The following is a 25,537-nucleotide window of genomic DNA, read 5'->3' as shown; positions in this document are numbered from 1 at the left end:
TTTTCGGACTACAACTCCCATCATCCCTAGCTAGTTAGCAAGACGCAGTCAGGGATGTTGGGAACTGTAGTCCGAAAACAGCTGGTGACCCAAGTTTGAGAAACCCTGGTGTAGACAATGGTGAGCTACATGAAACAATGGTCTGACTTGGTACAGTGCTACCTCCAGTTAAGAACTTAATTCGTTCCGAAGATCTGTTCTTAACCTGAAACCGCTCTTAACCTAAGGTACCACTTTAGCTAATGGGGCCTCCCGCTGTTGTCGCCACACAACTTCTGTTCTCATCCTGAGATAAAGTTCTTAACCCGAGGTACTACTTCTGGGTTAGCGGAGTCTGTAACCTGAAGTCTCTGTAACCCGAGGTGTCTGTAACCCGAGGTACCACTGTATAAGGAAGTTTCCCATTTTTGGGGGTTGTTTAGTAAAGCAAGAAGCTCATCATGAAGAAGGTCACCCTTCAGATATCCTGGTCCCAGTGGCTTTAATGGCCGTTACAAATATTGCAGAAAAAAATCCAAGCACAATTACTTCACAGGGACATTAAAAGTTTGAAGCCTGAGTCCTTCTATCTACCACTTCAGGGCTGGGGAACATGTGTTCCTCCAGATGTTGCAGGACTACAACTCTCATCATCTCTGACCACTGGCCACACTACCTAGAGGCTGCTGGGAGTTGGAAGGAGAACTCAAGCTACCTCCCCTGCATGCACTGAATAGGCAAGGAGAAAGACTGTGATGTGGCCCTGCCTTCAAAACCACAAACGAAGAACACAGAAGTAAATTAATCTCACCTGAAGAACCACCACAGGACTCCCTATTTGCTTATATGTTCATGTGAGCAAAGCTACTACTATAATGCCCCAACTGTGGACGGTGTGTGTGTGGAACTTAAAAGTTTTGGCCAGAAGTCAGAGAGTGGGATACAGTGGAACCTCGGGTTGCGAACGTGATCCGTGCGGGAAGCACACTTGCAACCTGCAGCATTCGCAACCCACAGTGCTGCGTCTGTACACGTGCAGGTTGCAATTTGGTGTTTCTACGCATGCGCCAAAACCCGGAAATAACCCGTCCGGGTACTTCCGGGTTCGGCGCGGTGCGCAACCCGAAAACACATAACCTCAAGCTTCTGTAAAACAAGGTACTACTGTATATGGATTTCATTAACAGCTCCACAGCTTTCCATCCATGATTTCAAGCACTGTGCAATTATATATTTACTGTATTTTTCACTCTATAGGACGCACCAGACCATAGGATGCACCGGACCATAGGAGGGGGAGAACAGGGGGAAAAAATTCTCCCCCTCTCTGCTCAGCGCCCCTTCAGCGAAGCGGCAGGAAAAACGGAGCTCCTTCCATTTCTCCTCCCGCTTCGCCGAAGGGGCGCTGCACAGAGAGGGAAAACTGTGCAGCGCCTCTCCTGCGAAGCGAAGCCTGGAGAGCAAGAGGGATCGGTGTGCACTGACCCGTCTCGCTCTCCGGGCTTCAGGCAGCTATCCGCAAGCCTTTAGAGCGCAGCGTTAACTCCTGTTGCGCTCTGAAGGCTTGCGGATAGCTGCCTGAAGCCCCCGGAGAGCAGCGCGAACTGCCGCTGCACTCCGGGGACTTCAAGCGGCTTCAGCGAAAGTAACGCGAAGCCTCCGGAGCGCGGGGGGAGCTCTCTCTCTGCGCTTCGGAGGCTTTGCGTTGCTATCGCTGAAGCCAAGGAGCCTGCATTCGCTCCATAGGACGCACACACATTTCCCCTTCATTTTTGGAGGGGGGAAAGTGTGTCCTATAGAGCGAAAAATACGGTACTTCCCAAAAGCTTTGCTCGATCCACCATTTAAGCTGAACTTCGACATCTTGATGTGTGCAGGCAGGGGGGCTGGTGGAACGGTCATACTTCTCTAATCTAGTCACGTTTGAAAAGGTCGAATCTGGCGTGTGACAGCGATATCCCTCAGTCATCTCTAAAGTATTTAGTTTTTGATTTGACAGCAACAACGAATCTGCAAGGCTATTAAAAAGGGATTGTGATGAGGGGGAAGTATAAAGTTAAGAACCTTCGTGGACGACTTGATCATCACTACTGAAAATCTGATAGAATGTATCCCAAGAACAATAGAATGTATATATGAATTTGGACACCTAGCTGGCTTTAAGATAAAACTATAAAAAAACAATTCTTTTAGTAAAAAATATGGGGAATCAAGAAAAAAGCGAGCTACAAAAAATCTCAGGGTTGGAGATTAAAAAAAAGATGAAATATCTCGGCATATGGATGACAACAAGAAATATAGACCTATTTCAAGAAAACTATGTTAAAGTATGGAAGGAGATAAAGAGAAATTTAGAAACTTGGAATAGGCTACATCTATTATTTTGGGGCCGTATCTCAACAGTAAAGATGAATATATTGCCCAGAATGATATTTCTATTCCAAACCATGCCGATTCTAGGAGGAATGGATTGTTTTAAGAAGTGGAAAAGAGATCTAACCAGGTCTGTATGGAATGTAAAAAACCTAGAATAAAATATAAATTACTTACTGATCGGAGAAAGAGAGGCGGATTTGACCTATCTGACCTGGAATTATATCATGTTGCAGCAGGTCTGACCTGGTTAAAGGAGTGGATTGAGTTAAAGGATAGTGATGTGCTAGATCTGGAGGGAGTAGGCACTTGATTTGGATGGCATGAATACCTAATAGATGAAAAGGTGAGAGTCCACAATGGTTTTATGGACCATATTATAAGGAAATCATTGTATAAAATATGGATGAAACATAAAGGGATCCTAGAACCCAAAACACCTTGGTGGACCTCACCCTTAGAAATCATGACCGTAAAGAGAAAGAATATGAATAACAACTGGGCAACATATAAGGTATTACTGGAAGAGGAAAATAATAAATTGAAAGAATATAAGGAACTTAAAAAATATTTGAACGATTGGCTGCAATATTTTCAAATTAACCAGAGATTGCCAAAAGATAAACAAAAAGGAACTGAGAAAGAAATTTCAAGATTGGATGAGTACTTAATCCAATCTAAAAGTAAACGTATTTCCAAATTATATGATTTGCTCCTAGAATGGGAGGTAGAGGAGGAGCAAGTGAAGACAGTGATGGTAAAGTGGGCCCAGGATTTAGGGGGAAATATTATGATGAGCCAATGGGAATGGCTGAGGAAAAGGGATATTAAATTTACGGTGTGCTATAATTTAAGAGAGAATGTAATGAAAATGCAATATAGATGGTATCTGACCCTGGTTCGCCTGGCAAAAATGTATACAAACTGCAGTGATGTTTGTTGGAGATGCACAACAGGGCAGGAAGCTTTCTACACATGTGGTGGGAGTGCAAAGAGATAGTGGGATTCTGGGAAAATATTTACAACGAATGAAAAAGATGTTTAGATTTTCATTTGGGGGGAAAACAGAATCCTTTCTCCTAGGTATCATGTCAGAGGAAATAAAAGAACGGTCAGACCAATATTTATGTATGCAACTACAGAGGCAAGGTTAATTGCCAAAAACTGGAAAAGCAGCAGTGTCCTAACTAAAACAGACTGGCTATCTAAAATGATGGAATACTTCCATATTGCCGAATTAACAGAGAGGATAATAATAATAACAACAACAGCAACAACAACAACAACAATAATAATTTCTATTTATAACCCGCCCTCCCCAGCCAAGGAGGGGATATGGTACAAAGAGTGAATAAGGAGTGGGCTATCTTTAAGGAATACATCAAAATCTATGTGGAAAAAGTAGAACTTTTGACAGATATTGAGTGAATCCAGAAAATGATTAGAGTGAAAGCAGAGTAAAGTTAAGATAGAAGAAGAGTTAAAGAAATAATGAAATGTGTTTAAACTAATTGGAAAAATAAAGTAGCGTAGCAAGAATGACTGAAAGTCAAGTCACTTGGTGGGTGTCCGTGTGGGGTAGGTGTGTAGGTATGTTGATATGTATACTATAGGTAGGTATAATATAGAGTAATGTAGGTATGTTTTATGCTATGAAAATAAGGCAGTCTGTTGTGTATATGTATTGTGTAAATGCAAATGTATGCGTTTTATATGTTAATAATAATAATATTAGCAAGCAACATTCCCATCAGCATATTCAAATAAAAGCACACACAAAAGGAATGTTGTGTAAAGCAATTTGATAATTAATGCAGTTTGATACAAACTTGTATTAATAAAATAGTCATAATCATAATCATAAATAATAATAATGGGACATGGGTGGTGCTGTGGGTTAAACCACAGAGCCTAGGACTTGCCGATCAGAAGGTCGGCAGTTCGAATCCCGTTGCTCGGTCCCTGCTCCTGCCAACCTAGCAGTTCGAAAGCACGTCAAAGTGCAAGTAGATAAATAGGCACCACTCCGGCTGGAAGGTAAATGGCGTTTCCGTGCGCTGCTCTGGTTCGCCAGAAGCGGCTTAGTCATGCTGGCCACATGACCCGGAAGCTGTACGCCGTCTCCCTCGGCCAATAAAGCGAGATGAGCGCCACAACCCCAGAGTTGGTCACGACTGGACCTAATGGTCAGGGGTCCCTTTACCTTTACTTTAATAATTATCAGAAATGGCTGTCCAATCCTCTTTTAAAGCCATCCAAGTTGGTGGCCATCACTGCCTCCTGTGGCAGGGAGTTCCATAGTTTAACTATACACTGTGCGACAGTATTCTATCTAGAAAGGGCCCTCTTCACCCAGTGCAGCAATGCAATCCCAGAAGCAGTTTCTTCCACAGTTCCAGCCCAGAAGTGAAGTGGAACTGGTTTTATTCACTCAGCTATGGATAAACCACCCCCTGCAAACAGAATGGCTGCTTCACCCATTAACTCATCTAAGTGCCATCAGGCAAACAATGACTGTCTCATCCAAAACTTGGACCATTTTCACCAACCAACTTTACAGGGCTTCTGCAAGGATTACTAAAGACGAGATATGGAAAGGCACTTCAAAGATCCAGATTCCACTATATTAGGCGCAAGACATTATCTTCACTATCTAAAGGACGATGACACACTCATAACACATGCCCACCTTTCTGTTCTGTGTCAACCGGAGCTCTCTTATCTGAGAAACCAGTGCAAAAAAAGCGCCAGCTGCTCATTTAATGCCCTTCAGAGTTATTTCGGTCCCATTAGCACGTAATTCATAACCCCCATAAAGCGTTTTCATCCCACTGCCTGTCACTGAAGCTCAGCACTTTTCTTTCGAATTGTTTCTAGTTGAGTTGGCACAGTAGCAGTTTGAGCACAGTGCATCTCTCTCTTTCTGTCACAAGAGGTGGGGTTTCCCCCCTTCCCTTATTCGTATGAATCCCCCCCCCCAATAACGCAGCAACACAAGATGATGCGTAACCACCCCCTTCCTCTTTTAAGCTCTGCCCGCCAAAGATGCTACAGTCAACAAAAACCTTGCAGGGCGCAGGAGTACAGCTAAATAGCCTGGACCACGCTGGCTATTTTTAAATACGACTGCAACGAAAACGATCGCATTGCACTGGAATGAATGGCTTAGCGTAGCTCCAGCTATAATGGCACACCGATCGGTACTACTACCCTTTGTTTCTGCGCAAAGCTTCCATTTATACCACATGCACCTATCACAGTCTCAAAAACCCTGTAGCTTTCCGACTGCAGAAATTGTGAATACAAGGATCTGATCCAGGGACAGTGGGATGTGCATCTCCCCCCTTAATGCACCAAAGTCAATGTCCGACGTCTTATTATGCTTTTATAACTGTTGGAAGCCACCCAGAGTGGCTGGGGCAACCCAGTCAGATGGGTGGGGTACAAGCAACTACGACAATAATGGTTATAACAAAATACAACAATGACAATAATAGCTATAAAGGAAGTGGAATGGGACATGGCGCAGGCCTGAGCAATTTGTGGTCCACCACGCTGAACGGAGTTCACATCACATCTGACCAGCGGTATATGAACCTCTTGATACTGCAGACCCTGCCTGGGCCTGCAGTGATGAGGGCTGCTAACCACCAGGCAGGCTGCATTCAGCTTGGTGAGTTGCAATATATGCAGACCTGATGCAAACACTACAATGTAATTCTAAACAAAGATACAGCCCTACTGATTTCAGTGCAAGTTAATAAGGCCAAGGTGGAACCTTGTGGCCCTCCAGATGTTGTTGGGGGACTCCAGGAGAAGAGACCTGGCTTAGCTGCAAAGGATCTGTTTCGCATGCAGAAAGTTCAATGTTCAGTTCCTCCGGTCGATTAAATCTGGCCCCCGTGGTAAAACCCCAGAAAAACTTCAACCCTAAAAAAAAGCTCAACAATGTGGCCCTCTTTGAAAAAAGTTTGGGCACCCCTGGTTTAGACAATATTGACCTAGGAGGGCCTATGGTCTGACTCCGAAGCTCTTGTCAGTCCAAGCCGGCATTAACATCTTGACGACCACAGGTTCCACATCCCTACTTTAATGCAACCTTTTACTAATGGGTTCTTTTTTTTTTAATAAATAAAAAATCCATATAGAAAATTACATTTGTTACTCAACTATTGAACTATTGAACAAAACTAGTGATTTCCTGCTCACCCAACACTGATATTTATAACACAAATTACATACAATTGCATTTTAAGGTTTCGTCTTACTTAATTCCATCCCCTCTAACATGTTTCTTAACAAACCACACCATTTTCGCAGTTTCCCTGCTCTTTTAGAGCTGTTGTTGAAACCATGTGTAAGATCTGGCAAGGGGCAAAACTGAATATGAATAGTAGAACAAATTCAATGGTTATAGCCCTAAGCCAAAATAACTGAAGGAAAGAGTTGTGTTCTCTATTTGAAAAATGTTTCTGTCTCCCAGCTACCGGAAGGTGAGGACACAGCATTCCCGATGCACTGGAGAAGGGCAGTTTATTCCATTAAGCAGTTTAGGTGGGAGAAAAAGAGAGAACAGTATAATGGCCACTGCATTGCAGATGTTGGGGGTACACAGAAATATAGCAAGCACCCCCAATGCCTTCCAAAGAGAGAATCATCCTTCAAGTGTTCATCAAGAAACCATTATCCAAAAATTGAGGGCGGTGGACCTACAATTTTATTTTGAACACAGTTTAAAAGGTGGTTCAGAAGTAAGAGGCTAGCGCTCCCTCTACCAAAAGGGCCTGATTTAATATTTCATTGAAGGGAGAAGACTGGACTGCTCCACAAGAGTTGACAATTCCATGTACGTACATGCAAAGGGAGGTGGGGGGAAATGAGGCTTGTAAATTAACATGAATTAACAGCATGCACCCAACATGTGAGAAACCAGAGAGAGAAAGTGAACATCTCTAGACTCATCTTCCAAATTGTTTCCAGGAGGGGAGCAGCGGGGTGCTAAGTCGTGAGCTGAAAGGCCTGGCTCACTTATACCTGCCCACCCCCGCTTTGCAAAAAGGGAGAGAGAGAGAGCGAGAGAGGGAGAAAAGAGGGAAAGGGAGAGGAAGAGAGAGGTGCTATACGTTTTCAGGGAAGAAGATTTGCTTTCTATATAAGCGTTTCCTGCAGAAGCCAATAAATATCCACCCCCCGATTTGTTTTAATGGAGGAGAGGTAGAGGTCACGCTTTCTCTTCCTTCCAACGCCCCCTCTAAAATGTTTCAAGGAGGAAGAGGAGGCGTGGCCTTATGCTACCCAGATGTTTATGTGGGCGATCATGAGAACCAGATGTTGCTAATGATGGGTTCCTTCTCATCATGAAAAGGGGAGAGATGTTTGGGGGAGGTAAGAGAAAGGTGAGAATACAGATGTTGAAGAGAGGGGGGATGCTCCCCACATGCAGCCCAAAGAGGGTGGGGGAATGCTACATCCTTCCAGATGTTTCAAGGCGGGGCCCCGCCTCCTCCCGCACGGCCCCGCCCCCTCCCGCGCTCACCCTGCCGCTTTCTCTCCCGTTTGTCCTGCAGCTGCTTCTTCTTCTGCTTAGCGCTGAACGGCCTCTTGCGGTGCATGTCCTATCCCGGCTGCCGTCCCCTCCTCCTCCTCCTCCTCCACCACCAGCCCCGACGCGCGGCACCGGAGTGGGCGGGGCCAAGGGGAGAGCGCTCCTCGGCGGAGAGGCGAGGGCCCAATGAGCGCCGCGCAAGGGGCGGGGCCGAAAGGGAAAGGGGCGGGGACCTCCCGAGTGAAAGAATGCGGGGCCGTGACGTAGGAAGCGGAAAGAGCAGAACTTGTGCGGAGAGGAGGGGGGAGCGGAGTGGTTTGGCGAAACCATTCGGGACTCATAAAAAGGGGGGTGGACGGAGGCGATGGAACGTCGCCTTCCAGGAAAATGGAACGCGGTTTGGGATTTGCGGACGGTACCATTGAGGGTGGCGCGGGGGGGGAGAAATCAAGACTGCCATTCTGCAAGGGCGCTCGGGCCGTACCATTTCTGTCGGGGAAGGAAGCGGACCGAACTAAACTACTCCATTCATCCATTTGATGGAACCCTTGAGCGCCTCCTAGTGCTGCTTGGGAAAAGCGCAGACGGAATTCCCACCTACGTACTACAAAGACTTGAGACTCGTAGAGTTGGAAGGGGCTCCAAGGGTCAACTAGTCCAACCCCCTGCAATGCAAGAATTAATGCAATGCAACATGCAATTTACTAATTTCAATTAATACTGTTTGTTTCCGCATCACAGATGAACAAGAGAAATGGACTTGGAAGAAAAACACCCAGCACCCTTCCCTCAGTGGTCTGAATAACTTACTGCTCTTTCAACTGTATATCAGTCTCATTTGGTTTTCTATCTGGTCATGTGGGCTGCTTATGTTAATATATATAGATTTAAATTAAGATTGTTAATGTGAGCTGACATATTATTGTTTGGCTATAATAATGTTTTCATATACAGTGGTACCTTGGGTTAAGTACTTAATTCGTTCCGTAGGTCCATTCTTAATCTGAAACTGTTCTTAACCTGAAGCACCACTTTAGCTAATGGGGCCTCCTGCTGCTGCTGCCGCGCCACCAGAGCACGATTTCTATTCTCATCCTGAAGCAAAGTTCTTAACCCGAGGTACTATTTCTGGGTTAGAGGAGTCTGTAACCTGAAGCGCATGTAACCTGAAGCGTATGTAACCCGAGGTACCACTGTACTGGTATAGAACAACGCCATTTGCATCTAAGGCAAATGCCTATAGATAGTATGCAAGTGTTATAAACAAGATGACATTTGTTTATTTAATAAATGTGGTTCAGACCTTCAGCGTAAAAAGCATTCCCAGGCTGACTTCCAAGATGAATCTAAAACAAAGAAACCAAATCCCTATAAAAAACAACAAGAAAACATTTTAATGGGGGAGGCAGGACATCATAAGTGCCATGTCTAGGCCCACTGAAATCAACTGATTTAAGAATGCTTATTAAGAAGTGAGGTTAATAATGGATCTTACTATGTCCTGGAGGGCCCATCTAATATATTAGGACTTAATTAATAAGAATGCAATTAGAGCTGGCTGTCTATGTGTTTGGAATTGCAGCCAGATTTTAAATATTCCATTAACTGTCTTGTTTTCAATTTCATTGTTCTGTATGGGACAATGACAATAAAGATATCATATTGTATCGTTATATAGATTTTTTGCCACTAACAAAGGAACTGACATTCTTTGAAAACTTACATTCTTTCATTAAGTTAATGGTCACTGCTACATTATTCATTGGGTTTTTAATGGCTTCCCATGAGTTGTCCTAAAGCCACTTACAATGCAATAAAAATGTATAAAGAACTGCATATATAAAAACAGGATTTTCAACTAGCTGGAGCTTCCAGGTTAGCCTCAAGCAGGGACGCGGACTTATAAAAAATATTTGGGGGGCCCGGGAAAGCTCATGAATAATAAATAAGCTCATGAATATGCAAATAAAGTGGCGCCGCCTCCTCGTGCGCAAATAGGGGAGAGTGTGCTGCGCCTATTAATCAGCTCCGAAGGAAATTGGGTGGAGCTTTTGCTCGGGAGGGAGGGCAGGAGGCATGCAGCCCGACCCTGTGCATTTTGGGCTGGGGGAGCGGCGGCGATGGCGCTCTGCTGGAGGGGCGCCGGAGATTATTGGGGGGGCGGAGCCCCCCAAACGAATTTTTGAGGGGGCTCGGGCCCCCTCAAGCCCCATGGAGTCGGCGCCTATGGCCTCAAGAGCCACATCACGTAGAGTATATAGCAGCACATGGACAATATAAGCTTGGCTATCTTGACCCACAAACAGCCATAGCTGTCTTACTAACCAAAGCTGGTAAAAGGCACTCCAATTCCCTGAGGTCACCTGGGCCTCTTGCAAGAGAGATGGATCTAGGAGCACCCACAAACTGCAAACCTCCTCCTTCAGACGGAGGATGACTTCATCTAAAGCAGGCAATTGACTGATTACCTGGACTTAGGAACCATCTACCCACAGGGCCTCTCTGTCTTGTCATTCATTATCCAATGTAAATTTGTTTGTCCCACCACCAAGTCCAGGACTTGTGCAGCCTGTCCTGATTCAATTGTTAGTGTACTGATGACCACTCCCAATAGCTACATATATATGTTAAAATAGCACTGGGGACAGTCTGATATTCTTCAGCATCCCATTGCACAAATGCCTGGGAGCCAAGAGACAATCAATGCCTTTCTTGGAAACTGACCCTAGAGATAGGACCAGAGCCACCACAAAAAAGCTGACACTACTCACAGCTGATTATAAACCTTGATCGATGCCATGGTAAGCTTTGCCATTAATCTTATAGCTTTTTATATTTGGTTTTGTAAACTCTGGAACTTCTGCCCAGTGTAGTTTTCTTCTTCTTAGAGGCTATGTAAAAATCAGTAATCACAGCTATAATGACTATAGCCATGTATTCGCACTACATTTTAAAGCACAAGGCTTCCCACAAAGAATCCTGGGAAGTGTAGTTTTTACCCTTTCGGAGAGGTGCAGTTTGCAGCACTCTTTTAAAAACTACAGTTCCCAGGATTCCTATCTTGGGGTGCGTAGGAGGGAAAGAGGCTGATGTGGTTTTTAACACTTGATTGGAAGCCGCCCAGAGTGGCTGGGGAAACTTAGCCAGATGGGCGGGGTATAAATAAATAATAATAATAATAATAATAATAATTATTATTATTATTCAAACGCGAGGTGTGTACTTAAACCAAGCAATCCTGCATTCTTAAGTGTATACTGTACAGAGTTGCTGTTTCTTGCTGGACATGTTTCATTCTGGGCATACACCTGCATTCCTCTCAGTAAAAAGCGCTGCAGGTCTTTCTCGGAGGCAGCTACCCCCTTCCCACTCTTGGCTAAAATAAGCGGAAAAGAAAACTTGTGCACGTCCTAGAAACTGCACGTCTCCATTTGCTCTCCTGCAGCCTGCGACTAATCTTCCGGGTTTTTGCTGGGCCGCTCTAGGAGAGGCGCTTCCTGATCTCGATGTCGCAACCCGGGTCTCTCCGGTGCCCTTCTAGGATAGGCGCTTCCTCATCTCTTTGTGGCAACCCGGTCTCTCCCGTGCCCCTCCAGGATAGGCGCTGCCTCATCTCTTTGTGGCAACCCGATCTCTCCCGTGCCTTTCTAGGAGAGGCGCTTCCTGATCTCTATGCTGCACCCGGCCTGCGCTCGGGGATCACTGACGAAAGCATCTGTTCTCTTTCTGGCCCGGAAAAGCCCCGGTCGCGTCACCTCCCGCGCAGGCGCAGTGCGGCCCAGGCGGGCATGTGTTGAGCCAAGATTGCGGTAGGAAGAGCCGCAAAGAAGCAGGCGGCGGGCGCCGGAGCGAAGGGAGCAGCCATGCCGAAGGGAGGGAGACAGGTGCAGCAGCCCCAGGAGGAGTGGGTCGGGGACGAAGAAGAGAAGCGCTGCCCCGGAGAGGGCGCTGGAGGTGAGGGCGGAGGCGGGAGGGCTGGGCGGGGGGGGGGGATAACACACACAATTCCGTGTAAAAGTGTTTGCCATTTAAAACAACCCAAAACAAGCAGCCACCGTTCACACACCTCTGTCCATACACGTGTCTGTCTGCTCAGACGCAAGCTCTGCCGTGGTCAGCGGGTCTCGCATAGTCGTAGGCAGTGCTCCTTTTTTTCTTAAAAAAAAGTTTAGGGGTTACTCTCATTTTCCTACTCATATTGAAATACTGCTCCTCAATGAGGCCAAACTTAGATTCACAAAATGTTTAGGGGTATGCATCTCCCCACAAAAAAAGCACTGGCCGTAGGTGTGTCTGAATGTGTTTGCCAGCATTTATCACACACACTCCTCCCCCCCCTCCAGTTGCTCCTGCCTCTCTTTCCCCTCCTCCAACTCTCTCTTTCCTAATTTGCTGCTTAGGTTTTGTCTAAATGGATAAGGGCCCAGATTTTTTTCCGGTTGCTCTAGGAAGTGCCAGATGCGGCACTGGTTTCATTGCTGTTCTTAGTATTTTTGATGTGCTCCTTGATTTGCGTGTTAAAGGAACGTTCAGGTGGCTGGCTAGATAGAGGAGGAATATTGGGGATGAAACTTTGTGGCTTGGACAAGGAACTAGACTAAAAGGCCTCATAACATGTGAGCTTCCATATGTGTCTTCATTTATATAACTAGAGATAATTTGACCACGGAATTCCCTAGGAAAAGAAACAGTGATATAAAAATAAATTTAAAATACTCTAGATTAAACTGATAAACCCAACCTGTACTAAGTAAATCAAAGTTTCAGCTAATCTTAGCTGCTAATGTATATAAAAACAAGGTGTGTGTATGCTTTTAACAAGTCTTTGATATTTGTGGAGTGCTTAAGTGTTGAGAGAGTCTCGAATCCATGATCTGATCTAGTTGTAATCCTTAGTTTAGTTGTTTTATTATTCCCTGAATTGTAGATGAGGGGGCTGAGAGAGAGTAGTTTGCAGAGGTTGGATCTCTACCAGAGACTTCCTTATTAGCTACTCAGTCTCTTAGCCGTAGTAATGCTTATTTATTTTGTTTATAAAGAGCAAATAAACAAAATAAATTTTCATAAAAATAGCTTTCAGTGACTACTGACCATGATGTCTGTATGTTCTGCTGCCACTTGTGGAAGCAGTATATGTTCCTCCTTCCTGCTAACACCATAGTTCTTTCCTGCCATGTCCTTTGCTAGAAAAAGGGCAGAGGTTCCGACTGGTTAAAATATGCTAACTGCACAGAAATATTTTGTTCAGCATTATTTAATGTGGACTTGGGGCTGGGGCAGCATCCTTTTGCTCCTTAGCCTGTATTTTCTTAACTTTCACCAGCAAAAGGAGCTGCCCAACAATTCCCATAAAAGTTTCTCAACCGCTCAACCCATTTTACAGACACCAGTGACAAGGCATTTGGAAGAGAAAGGGTGGGGCATTGGGCTATGATGAAGGGAACCAGGTGAGTCCCAACACATGTTGCTGTAATCCATGAGTTGCCAATTATATATAGTATAATTATTTTCCTTGTTTGGCTCCTGAGCTTCTAACAAAGAGGCAGAGCTGCAGTTGCGGAAGCTATAGTCGTAAACTTTGTTAGAAATTCAGATACAGTATATATAATCTAATTGCTAAATGGTCCCTTAAATCTAGGTTGCAGTCGCCACAATGGAATTTCTAGGCGCTGATTCCCCCCCCCCCGAGAATTATTATAATTGATTCCATTTCTGTAGCGCTTTATATTTTAAAGAACAAAGCGGTTCACAACACATTAAAACATCAAATAAAACATTCGAGAATAAAACTACTTCAAGCGTCAAGGAAAATATTTCTCTCAACACACACAATTTTTATTAAATTTTCTCAATCACATTTCAAGATATTCACTTAAACAACCTTAAATCAATGACTACCCTTCTTCTCTTTCCGTGGTTCGATTTTCATACAATACATCCCTGCATATTTTACATGAACTAAACCATTCAGTAATCCAATGTTACATCCATCAAATCTGTTGAATTTAAATTAATGCTACCAGTGTTTTTAAATGAACAGTTTTCACCCATAAACTCAGTTAACATTTTCCAGTCTTCTTTAAACGTGCGTTCTTCTTGTTCTCTTATTCTACATGTTAGATCTGCAAACTGCGTGTATTCCATCAGTTTTACGTTTGCCATTCTTCTTTGGTTGGGACCTCGCTCATTTTCCATTTTTGGGCTAGCGAAACACGGGACGCCACTAAGGAAGATATTTCCATTCCTTCTCTAAGTGACATTTCCTTCTGCAGTCCCCAACCTGGTGCCTGGCAGATTTTGAACACTGGTTGTAAGCAGCAGTGCTAGCTGCAGGAGAGTGCTCTGAGAAAAAGGATCTAGCACTAGCATTTCCTATTACTGCATTTCCGCTGCCGGCAGAATGGCCATTGATTTTCCGTGTGTATGTAGTCGTGGGAAGATCCAGGAGCCCCACAAACAAAGGGCTTAGTAACCCTGTATAGCAGGAGCGGGGACCTCGTGGACCTCCAGATTTCTCCATCTTCCCTAAGGATTCACCATGATGGTTGGGCATTGAAGTCCATCAACCACCTGCAGATTGCCAGTTCTAACATATGAACTGGGGATATGGGACAAGGGAGAGAGGCCATTTTCAATTGGCTGTGCAGGAAGCTGGCTGGAGTGAAAGAGGCAGGAGAGACTCGACTAAGTTGGGGTGTGGGCAGAGTGAGATGCATGAGCTTGACAGGCCGGGGTAATTGGAGCTGGGAGGAAAAGGTTGCTGGGCTTGGAAGAAGCCTAGCAGGCTTAGTCTGCTGTGAAATGGGATGTGTCATAATTGAAAGAAGAAAACTATGCTACCTGTTCACAGCTAGTCGTAGCTCAGTGGTAGAGTATATGACTACACCCAAAAGGTCCTGGTGTCTCCAGGTAGGACTGGAATGGACTTTTTTTCTTAGCTTTATGACTTTATTTTAAGCTAATGTGAACCTCTAATAGATCGGACATCATGGTAAGAAATAGATGCCAGGTGAAAACATTCCTCTTCAACCTTTGGCTGATTAATATCCCACAGCCTTTTAAATGTGTTTGTTGCTTCTGTTTTAATTATTTATTTGTGCTTTTATCTTGTATATTTATCTTGTGAGATCTTTTCATGAGGGGTGGTGTAATGTTGTTTTTTAAAAAATAATACTAACAATAATAATAGTTAATATGGAATGTATTTTCCTGGTGAAGCATGTTTCCCCTGGCCAATATCTGGAAACAAATTGAGGCATTCCTATTTTGCCAGGCATTCTGAAATTGCAATTGAGATGATTTACTATTGTTCTTAGGCTAATGCTTTTATATTTTCAATTTGCTTTCCTCCCTCTCTATATGAATCCATATATACCCACGTATATGTATTTGTCTAACCTGCAGCACCTTGTGTAATTGCACCATGTTGTAATTCAGCTTTTATTTCTGATACTTTCCCCCTGCCTTTCTTTAAAATCCTCAGTTTATCAGGGTGAAGTACGTGCTTCTCTCCCCGTTCCCTGTTTTCTCCCCATAACAGCCCAGTAGGTTATGTTGAAAAAGAGTGACTTAACCCAAGATCACTTGGTGAGCTTTGTGGCTGGGTTGGGGATTTGAGCCCAGTTCTTCCCATTCCTAGTTCAACTGAGAGATGGCCAACGTGCTGCCCTTCAGATGTTGCTGCACTACAACTCCCATGAGCCTCAGCTGGCATAGCTTATTGGTCAAGGGTGATGCAAATGCAGCAACATGTGGAGAGCAGCATCTTGACTGCCTCTGCTCCACTCTGACTTTCAATCGTAAATAGTGGACTTGAGTGTGGAATATGGTGTGTGACCTCGTGTGCCCGAACACTTCTCGGTTCCTGGTCTCAGTGTGTGGGGGGAGACAGAGAGATATATATACTTTTTTTCCGTGGTTGAAGACAAATACTCTTGGATTTGTATCTCAAATACCTCCCGATTCTTTCTTTCAGACAAAGTGGTAAAGAAGGGGAAGAAGGATAAAAAGACCAAAAAGTCGGTAAGCCTCGTCCTCTGTTGACTTCACCCACGAATCTGGACACTCTCTGTAGTTCTGTTGACCTTCATGAGAACTTTGCCACCTTCCACAAATGCTCCGTTTCCTCCTCCAAACACTTCAGCATTTTGGGGACGGTGCACTGGTGGTTGTTAACTGCACCTCTAGCACTTCTTGATGTCCCAGAATGCTTTGCCACCCCTTTCCTGTTTATCCACCTCCATAATTCAGCTGAGAGGTAGTAGCTCCATTTATATGTAAAGCCAATCCAATAATTGGTGGGTTGTTTAATATTTTTGGCTTACTGAGGATTTATTTTTGGTTTTTGGAGGGGATGGAGAAGCCTTTTGCCCTCCTTCCAGTAGGGGGTAGTGGTTCGGAGGGAGGGGGCTACTACCTCCCTGCCACTATCCTAAACTTTTCCCCTTCTGTCTCCCAAGTTCTTTGAGGAACTGGCTGTGGAGGAGAAACATGCCAGTGAGGAGCAAGCAGTTGAGAAAGAGCAGCAGCAGCAGCAACAACAACAGGTAAGTGACTTTGGAACCAGGAGTGCCAAGCAGGATCACAGAATCGTAGAATCATAGAATGGTACAGTTGGAAGGGACCACGAGGGTCATCCAGCCCAACCCCCTGCAATGCAGAAATCCTTTGCCCAGTGTGGGGCTTGAACCCACGAACCTGGGAGGAATATATATTGTGGGTCTTGTCACCAGAGGGCATGCTAGTTGACCACATTGGGCAGCACTGGATTTAGGGTAGTGTGGGCCATTTCTCCATACAGGATGCCAAGCTGAGGGAACACAAAATTATTATTATTATTATTATTATTATTATTATTATTATTATTATTATTCAGGTACCTACTCAGAAGATCCATTAAAAAGCAAATGTACCAAAATGAATTATTCTTAAAATAAGAAATATTGGGCAGGGAGGGTACCAAATTTTGCCCTGGTTCAGGGCGCCATATTACCAAAGTTCACCTCTGCAATGGGGCTGAGGATGTCACAGTGCCACGGGGAGATAATTTCCTAAGAAAGGCAGGTTGACCCACCCTCCTCATGCTTGTTTGCTCGTTTCCCTGTCTGTTTTCATGGCTGCAGCAGCCCCAGCAAAAGAAGCGACGAGACAAGAAAAAAGACAGAAAGAAAAAAGAGGCGGAAGACGATGACGACGAGAACCAGCTGATTGAGCGGCTGAAGAAGCTGTCGGCCCAAGCCAGTGATGAGGAAGAGGAAGGTTGGAGGCTGCGATCTTTGGGGGGGGGGGGAGATTTTCTACATTGGGGCTGAGGAACCTGTCCAACCCCCTAGACCAGAGGCAGGGAGCTGGTGCCCCCTCCCCATCCCGATGTTGCTGAACGAAAACTCCCATGGCCAAGGCTGATGGGAGTTGCAGTCAACATTGGGAAGGCCCATGTTCCCCACTCCTGCTCTGGGATCTTGCTGGGGACTATAGCTCCCATCAGCCCTGACCCTTTGGCTATGCTGCCTGGGGCTGCTGGGAGTTGTGGTCCAACAGCCATCTGGAAAGCCACAAGCCGGTCACCCTTCGCTCTGTGTGAGTTCCAAGGCATTTCTTCCCATTGGTCCTTAGGACAGGGGTTGGGGACCTTCTTTTCCTCAGGGGTTATCGGTTGAAAGGTGCATGTAGGTGGTGGGTGGAAATGGAGCTTGTGGTGGCTAGTGGGCAGGGCCACTCCTTCTCTCATCTTCTCTTTCTGCCACCTCCCCTAATAATAATAATAATAATAATAATAATAATAATAATAATAATAATTTATACCCCGCCTATCTGGCTGGGTTTCTCCAGCCACTCTGGGCAGCTTCCAACAGAATATTAAAATACAATAATCTATTAAACATTAAAAGCTTCCATAAACAGGGCTGCCTTCAAATGTCTTCTAAAAGTCTGGTAGTTGTTTATCTCTTTGACATCTGGCGGGAGGGCGTTCCACAGGGCAGGTGCCACCATCGAGAAGGCCCTCTGCCTGGTTCCCTGTAACTTGGCTTCTCGCAGCGAGGGAACCGCCAGAAGGCCCTTGGCGCTGGACCTCAGTGTATGGGCAGAACGATGGGGGTGGAGACGCTCCTTCAGGTATACTGGACCGAGGCCATTTAGGGCTTTAAAGGTCAGCACCAACACTTTGAATTGTGCTCGGAAACGTGAAACTTGAATTGTGCTCATAAAAACAGGCTTCTTCCCAGATGCCCAAACTATTGGTTGGAGTGGGTTCCCCTCCCCTTTCCTTCATCCATTTTAGCTTTTCCTCTTCCTTTCTTCTGGCCCTTCCTCCACCTATGTGAAATGAGCCAAGGGCCAAATCATATTGGACATAGGGGCCCCCCTGCAGTAGTGTTCCTGGCCTCACGGAACAGGTTTATGTCAGAGACGGGGAACCTGTGGCCCACCCAATGTTGCCAGGGACTACAAAACCTATCATCCCTGACCATTGGCCATGCTAGCTGGACCTGATGGGAGCATTGCTACCACCTGCAGAACCGCAGCTTCCCCACCGCTGATTTATATCTAAGGCTAGCAGTTCAAGGAGGTCTGTGTTAGCAGTGGTGTTGCCTTCATTAGCAGAGGCTATGCGCTGCTGGTTGTAAACAGAGTGTGGGGTTTATTTCGTGGCTTACCTGTGAGCTTTCCTCCGCATCTGGCTAGTCACTGCTGGAGACAGAGATCTGGGCTGAATAAGCTCCTTGGAACCCAAGAAGAAACTGCAAGATCAGCCCAATGATTCACCTCGCCCCAACGTCCTGTTCTTGCCCTGCAGGTATTCACAGTTTTTTGTTTCCTTTCCAGTGCCTCTCCCCATCAGCAAAGCTGGCAAGAAAAAGAAGGTGGGTTTCTGGGCATTTTGACGTTTCCTTTGGTTAGGGAAGGGTGGGACAAATAAATAATAATAATAACGCCCTGGGGCGTCCGCAGCAGGTTGAGGGGATACTGTCAACTTCAGGCCCATGGATGAGACTAACAAAGCCAGTGTGGTGTAGTGGTTTAGAGTGATAGACTCGTAATCTGGGGAACCGGGTTCGCTTCCCCGCTCCTCCACATGCAGCTGCTGGGTGACCTTGGGCTAGTCACACTTCTCTGAAGTCTCTCAGCCTCACTCACCTCACAGAGTGTTTGTTGTGGGGGAGGAAGGGAAAGGAGAATGTTAGCCGCTTTGAGACACCTTTGGGTAGTGATAAAGTGGGATATCAAATCCAAACTCCTCCTCTTCTTCTTCTTCTTCTTCTTCTTCTTCTTCTTCTTCTTCTTCTTCTTTTTCTTTGTGCGCAATGGACTCCCTTTCTGTGGCCAGACCATTGCACGGTAAAATTTGGAGCGCCACCAGCAAATCCCCCAGGAGAAGCTGCCTTTCACTTTTGGGGACCAAGCAAAGGGGAGCTTGTTACACGGTACTTGTCTCTGCAGTTTCTTCACTGCCGCTTGCTTTCTCTCTTTAGGGGGGAAATGTCTTTGCCGCTTTGAGCCAGGATCAGAGTGAGGAGGAAGACGACGACGAAGAGGAACCGCCAAAAGCAACCAGGCCTGACAAGAATAAGATCAACAAGGTTAGCCTCCCTCTGGATCCGACAGGAAGTGATTTGGATCAGGATGGGAATTTGTAGAGTATTAGGTAGGCCAGGACACAGTGCCAGAAGAGGAATTTTGTACGCTTCTTCACTTGCGTATTTGGACTCTGTAGTGCATGAGCGGAATGCAAAACATTTACTCCTATTAAAAAGAAGTTGCTTCTTGCCACTATGTCTGCAGATAGAGGGGTTTGAAATACTTCGGAAAGGCCTGGTCAAATGACGGCTGAGATGCAGGGTTACCCAGGGCTCTTGGTGGTTTGGAGGTGGGTCTTCAGTATTCTGTGTAGTTCCTTCCGCCTTCCTCATATAAGCAGAAGGGTAAATTTATGCAGAGCCAAGGACATACAGAACATAGGGATTTTCCAGCATGCAGACAGCCAGAGAACGACTGTCAGCAGGACTATACTGAAGTTCTCAAATTCTTTGGCACTGGTCTTCAAACCCTTTGGCAATCAGCCTTCCCAGCACTGGGAAAAGGTCTCAGACTCCTAAGCACAGGAGCTGCAGATAGATAACTAAGTGATCAGACTGCTGGGGTTTTTCTAGCCCTGCAGGACAGTCCTCTCTCCTGTATGCATTTGCTCCTGGGAGGTTGCAGTGTGGCAAAGTGCAAAACCAGAGTCAACAGGGATGCTTTCTGGCCTTTTCCCTAGTGCAGATAAACAACCCATCTCTGCTTCTTTAGGCTGCTTCAGATGATGAAAAGGAGAAGAAACCAGGCCAGAAGGGGCCAAAAGCCAAGCAGAAGGTCAGTCTGGGCTGCACTAGGCGAGCCAAAATAGAGGGCTGGAAGAAGCACGTGTCCACTGGGGTGGGGGACTGTATCCAGCCACAATCCAGAACTGGCCAACCTGTCTGTCTCCTGATGGCATATAATGTCAGGTGATTCAGGATCAAAGGGAAGAATTGGCAAAGCGTTCCCCAAGTCTTCCTTCGCAGCTCTGGCTGCAAAGATTCCTGCTGAAAGCAGGGCTTATATTGCATGCCAAATTTGGACTCAAATTTGAACTCTGTGAAGGCAAGTCCTGCTTCTTGCAGGGGTTGGCTGCACTTGGGAGTGCCAGCTGGTAGCTTCTGAGTGGAGCTGATCCTAACAACAACAACAGCAGCTAAGGGATGCGGGTAGCGCTGTGGTCTAAACCACAGAGCCTCGGACTTGCCGATCAGAAGGTCTGTGGTTCGAATCCCCGCAACGGGGTGAGCTCCTGTTGCTTGGTCCCTGCTCCTGCCAACCTAGCAATTTGAAAGCACATCGAAGTGCAAGTAGACAAATAGGAACCGCTTTGGTGGGAAGGTAAACGTGTGCTGCTCTGGTTTCGCCAGAAGCCGCTTAGTCATGCTGGCCACAATCCGGAAAAACTGTCTGCAGACAAACGCCGGCTCCCTCGGTCAGTAAAGCGAGATGAGCGCCACAACCCCAGAGTCATCCGCGACTGGACCTAACAGTCAGGGGTCCTTTACCTTTTTAATAACTGCTACTACTATTATTATTTATACCCCACCCATCTGGCTGGGTTTCTGGCTTCCAACAAATATTAAAAATACAATAAAACGAAGTGAGGTGCCAAATTTGAAAAGCACTGAATGCAAGCCCCTCTTGCAGAGAAAAGCTACTTGGGGGAGCACACTTTAAAGTCCCCAGTTGTTGCTTTCCTGACATGGCTTTACCTGCTGCACCCCTGACATCATATCAAACCAGGTGTGGGCAGGTGAGTATCGGGGTGGACTGGACTGTACCACATAGGCCATTGGTCTGGCTCTGTGTAGAAGTGGGTCAGTAAATCATATTTTAGCAGCAGCTGTCAAACTCCTGCCTATATCATTAACGTCTCCTATGTTTTAAAAAGATGACAGAGTCAAGGGAACCCTCGATAACCACGGAGGGTGCCTCTCTTTTCAGATTTAAACCAGTGCTTCCATTCCTCCTGGGATCACCCTCTTGATCTTGTCCTGTGAGGGGTTGCAAACAGGATATGTAGGAGGAAGTGGTCCCTTAAAAATGTTGGGACCAAATTGTTTGGGCAGTGCATGCTTCTGGGTGGCGCTGTTGTGGGAAAGAGTTTGGGTTCACATCTGATTGGTTAAAAAAACCAAAAAAAACCCACCTTTCTTACCTGGAAGCTCTTGTTAGTTTCTGTTTGGCACTGTGCAGTGCTTTGGAGTCACAAGACTCTGTTTACATTCCAGAGACATTCCAGGCTGTTGGAAGTCTCACGGAAGGCAGGAGACAGGTGTTATGTTACTGGTTTCCTGTTCCTTTGTTTTCTAGTTGCTCTCTGCTCTCACAGAGAGAGGATGAGTTCTTTTCTGTCTGCGTAGCTTAGAAAATAAAGCATAGCGATGTAGCCATAAATCTCATCACTTCCGCGTGCTGTTTTGATTCTTTGCTGAATGGGAATGTGCCTAAGCCTCATCAAAGGCTCAGGTCGTTAATCACGTCGGAGGGCAATTCCGGAAGATGAGCTTTATCAGCTCGGTTGCACAGAGATTCCGACAGCTCTTCCCCTTAAAAGCCTCACCATTGGAGTTCTCTGTTGTTACACAAGGGTGAAGAAAATGCACTCTGCACTGGCTCAGGGGCACTTCTGTTCTTAATACATATGTTCTAGGGATGGAATACTGGCATTGGAACCAGATGCCCAGGATTCATGTCTTCAAAAACCAAACCGGGCAGTTAGGGATGCCTTTGGTACCGCACCAATATTTGCTTCCAGCTTTTCCTGGAAACTTCAACAGGAAGGAGATTCCTCAGAGCCCTCCTTATATTTCTTATATTCCTCCACTGGGAGTTAGAAAATGCAACAAATATAATAGTTGGGATAAGAACAATGCAGTATTGCTCTCCAGGATGTATCATAGGCTGGAATTAATTGTGTTCACGGGCTTTGCTAATTCTTTATGATTGTAACTATTATGCTGTAACACACGTAATTTAATTTTTAAAATAATAATGCAAATCCTCAATGGCTGGACCACTCTAGATAGGTGGGCTTCCCTGTGCTAATTTGCATTGGTCGTGGTAGGAAATAATAATCAGAATTTCTTGTCTTTTATTTCCCAGGAAGAGGAGGAAGACACAAAGAGGAAGAGTAGGAAAAATGAGAAGAACAAAGGAAAACAGGAGGTTTGGTGTTTCATCGTTGATAATGAAGACAGCGTTTTTTAACCTTTAAATCGAAACATTAAATTAATGTTTTAGTTGCTAGTATTCTTCTTAAATTATTTATTTGTAAATTTGTATCCTACTTTTGAGCATAAAACGTTCCTGGAATGGCCTGAGCAGTCCAAGCTGTTCAAATTGCCTTATGAACCTTTTTATTTCTGTCTTCCACCACCCTTGCGCTATAAAGCAGCTTGATATTATTCCCATTTTACAGATAGGCAATTGAGGCTGGGGCTTGGGAGAGGCTCTATCTTTGAAACTGTATATTTGATGCCAAAATATGCCATTGGGACTACGTGGACCATTTTGAAAACCCATATGCTCTCCCAGTTGTTTTTTTTTTTTTTTTTTGCTTTTATTAATTGTGCAGATCACGCTAAAATATATAATTTCAATAATTTTATTTTAATTGCAGGGCATGAGTTAAAAAGGAAAATGAATTGGAGCATTTCTGAAGGATTTGGGCTTGCAGAGTAAAAAGCATTTGCATACAGCATGGCAAATTGTAGATAGTTGATCAGGGATAGTGGGCAGTCAGTAGATGCCCTGGAGACAAAACATAATTTCCCAGTTGTCACCTGGGAGAGACTGGAAACAATCCAGTGCCTTAGAGGAACAGAAACCCATGGAGCTTGAAAATTCCAGGATGTCAGAATTTCAGCTTCAGGTCTTGAAACTCAGCTGAAGTTTAAATTTGTGTGAGATTTCATTTCTGCTTTGGTCAGAGTGAAGGAAGTCAGAAAGCAGCAAATTTAGGCTTTTCCAGCTGGATAAATGAGTCTTTCCTACAAGCATCTATTTGTTTTGTTTTAGTTTTGTCTGAAATGTATTGGCTGGGTTTTTTGTTTTGAATTTTTAGCTGTTTCTTATTGAACGTTGCCTTGAGAGGACTGTGTAGAAGCTGGCTGATAAAATAAATTTTATGGTAGTGATGATGACTAATTGATGATTATGATGAAAATAATAACAACACAGTGGTGCCTCAGTTTTCGAACATAATCCGTTCCGGAAGACCATTTGACTTCCGAAACATTCGAAATGCGAGGCACAAAGGGCGGTCTGCAAATTCAGTGGAGAAAATTGAAAAAAACCTCAGCGGAAGTTGTTCAACTTCTGAGGTGCGTTCGAAAACCAAAGCATTTACTTCTGGGTTTTCGGTGTTTGAAAACCGAAACATTTGGCTTCCGAGACATTCGAAAACCGAGGTACCACTGTAAATTGGTTGTGATGATGACCATAATAATAGTGATAATACTACTCATTTACCCTGGGTACTGAACCCCCTTTTGACTTGGTATGCATTACCTGTACATTTTGTCTGTTTTTCACCTGCACTCCTAGAGAGGGGGTCCAGCCATTGCTATCCTGGCTCAGAGCGATGAGGAGGAAGACAACGAAGAGTTAAAGAAACCCAAGGAGAAAGCTAAGGTACAGCAGGAGAGGAATGGGAGAGTCATGTGAAACAGAGTTGGGTAGTTAGACAAACAGGAGAATCCCAGGCTTCTGGGTTATGTGCCTGACAGTTAAAATAGCTGATACTCAAGTTGCTTAACTCACCTTAAAGCAGAGGGGAAAGATTTGGGCATGTGGAGGAGAAAGGGTTTGCTGCAACAGCTGCCTTTCATGCTCCCTTCTGCCTCTCTCATCTCTTTCCATACTTCTTTTAGACTGCGACCAAACAGGCTGCAGGGAAGAAGAATCAACCGACCAAGGTAAGGGACACCTCAAGGCGATTCCTGGTGGCCAAAATCCCAACCCCCAAGACTTAGTAGTGCTGTGCCACCGGCATCCCAACAAACCAGTGTTTGTCAGCCAAGAGCAAACCTTGGTTTTACCAATCCACGGTTTCTTCGAGAGAAATGGATGGAACCCTAGCTTTGAGCATCATGGTTTGTTGCTTCCACTTGCTAGTGGGGAGGAAATTGAAGCAAGAGCCATCTGTGCATTCACAACCATAGCTTACTGCAGGAGTGCGGTATCTGTGGCCCTGCAGATGGTGCTTATTTATTTTATTTGTGGTGACATTACAATGCCTCTTGAGAAGCTTGAGGTGGTGTACATGGTGTTCTCCTGCTCCCCGTTTTATTCTCGTACAGCCCTGTGAGGTAGATTAGGCTAGGAGGCAATGCCTGGCCAAAGTTCGCCCAGTGGTCTTCGCAGCTGAAGCCTGCTCCCATGTCCTGAGCCAGTGCTCATAAGCAGCTGCACCGTACTGGCTCTCCTGCATGGCCATTGGGGTCAGGTATGATGGGACTTGTAGTCCATCAACACAGGGGGCTTGGCTCAGGTTCCACCCTTGGTTTGCCATGATTCGTGAGCGCAGTCACTGTAACCTTTTCCTGAGGAAAGCTATACTCTGTCTCCACAGTCAGAGGCAGGAATGATGAACAGCACTTGCTGGAAACCACAGGAGGGGAGAGTGTTCCTGTGCTCAGGTCCTGCTTATGAGATTCCCTGCAGGCATCTGATTGGTCAAGATGCTGTACTAGAAGACCCAGGGACTGCGGGTGGCGCTGTGGTCTAAACCACTGAGCCTCTTGGGATTGCAGGCCATAAGGTCGTCAGTTTGAATCCGTGCGACAGGGTGAGCTCCCGTTGCTCTGTCCCAGCTCCTGCCAACCTAGCAGTTTGAAAGCATGCCAGTGCAAGTAGATAAATAGGTACCGCTGCGGCGGGAAGGTAAATGGCGTTTTCATGCGCTCTGGTTTTCGTCGTGGTGTCCCGTTGCACCAGAAACAGTTTAGTAATGCTGGCCACATGACCCAGAAAGCTGTCTGTGGACAAACGCTGGTTCCCTCGGCCTGAAAGTGAGATGAGCGCCACTCCCCATAGTCACCTTTGACTGGACTTAACAATCCAGCGGTCCTATAC

At 45.4% G+C, this 25,537-nt stretch overlaps 2 protein-coding genes across 3 annotated transcripts in view; one reads left to right on the top strand and one right to left on the bottom strand.

The window, feature by feature from the left end:
- GNL1 (G protein nucleolar 1 (putative)) overlaps positions 1-8,067 on the bottom strand; it is a 28,046-nt gene extending 19,979 nt beyond the window's left edge. Inside the window, exon 1 of the mRNA XM_082209824.1 lies at positions 7,889-8,067. Within this exon, the coding sequence (XP_082065950.1) occupies positions 7,889-7,964 (76 nt within the window). The 5' untranslated portion in view covers positions 7,965-8,067. The remainder of the gene's footprint in view (positions 1-7,888) is intronic.
- Positions 8,068-11,611: 3,544 nt separating this feature from the next.
- ABCF1 (ATP binding cassette subfamily F member 1) overlaps positions 11,612-25,537 on the top strand; it is a 38,694-nt gene continuing 24,768 nt past the window's right edge. Inside the window, exons 1-10 of one of the 2 annotated variants that reach the window (XM_082209420.1) lie at positions 11,612-11,851; positions 15,873-15,919; positions 16,357-16,443; positions 17,023-17,155; positions 18,725-18,762; positions 19,372-19,479; positions 20,189-20,251; positions 22,565-22,627; positions 24,008-24,094; positions 24,334-24,378. In XM_082209420.1, the coding sequence (XP_082065546.1) occupies positions 11,761-11,851; positions 15,873-15,919; positions 16,357-16,443; positions 17,023-17,155; positions 18,725-18,762; positions 19,372-19,479; positions 20,189-20,251; positions 22,565-22,627; positions 24,008-24,094; positions 24,334-24,378 (762 nt within the window). In that variant the 5' untranslated portion in view covers positions 11,612-11,760. Of the gene's footprint in view, positions 11,852-15,872; positions 15,920-16,356; positions 16,444-17,019; positions 17,156-18,724; positions 18,763-19,371; positions 19,480-20,188; positions 20,252-22,564; positions 22,628-24,007; positions 24,095-24,333; positions 24,379-25,537 lie in introns of both variants that reach the window. The other variant, XM_082209419.1, reaches the window with a different exon arrangement.

This window comes from Podarcis vaucheri (genome assembly GCF_965113315.1).
Source record: "Podarcis vaucheri genome assembly, chromosome: 2".
Lineage (NCBI taxonomy): Eukaryota > Metazoa > Chordata > Lepidosauria > Squamata > Lacertidae > Podarcis > Podarcis vaucheri.
This window is presented reverse-complemented; position numbering and strand designations above follow the sequence as displayed.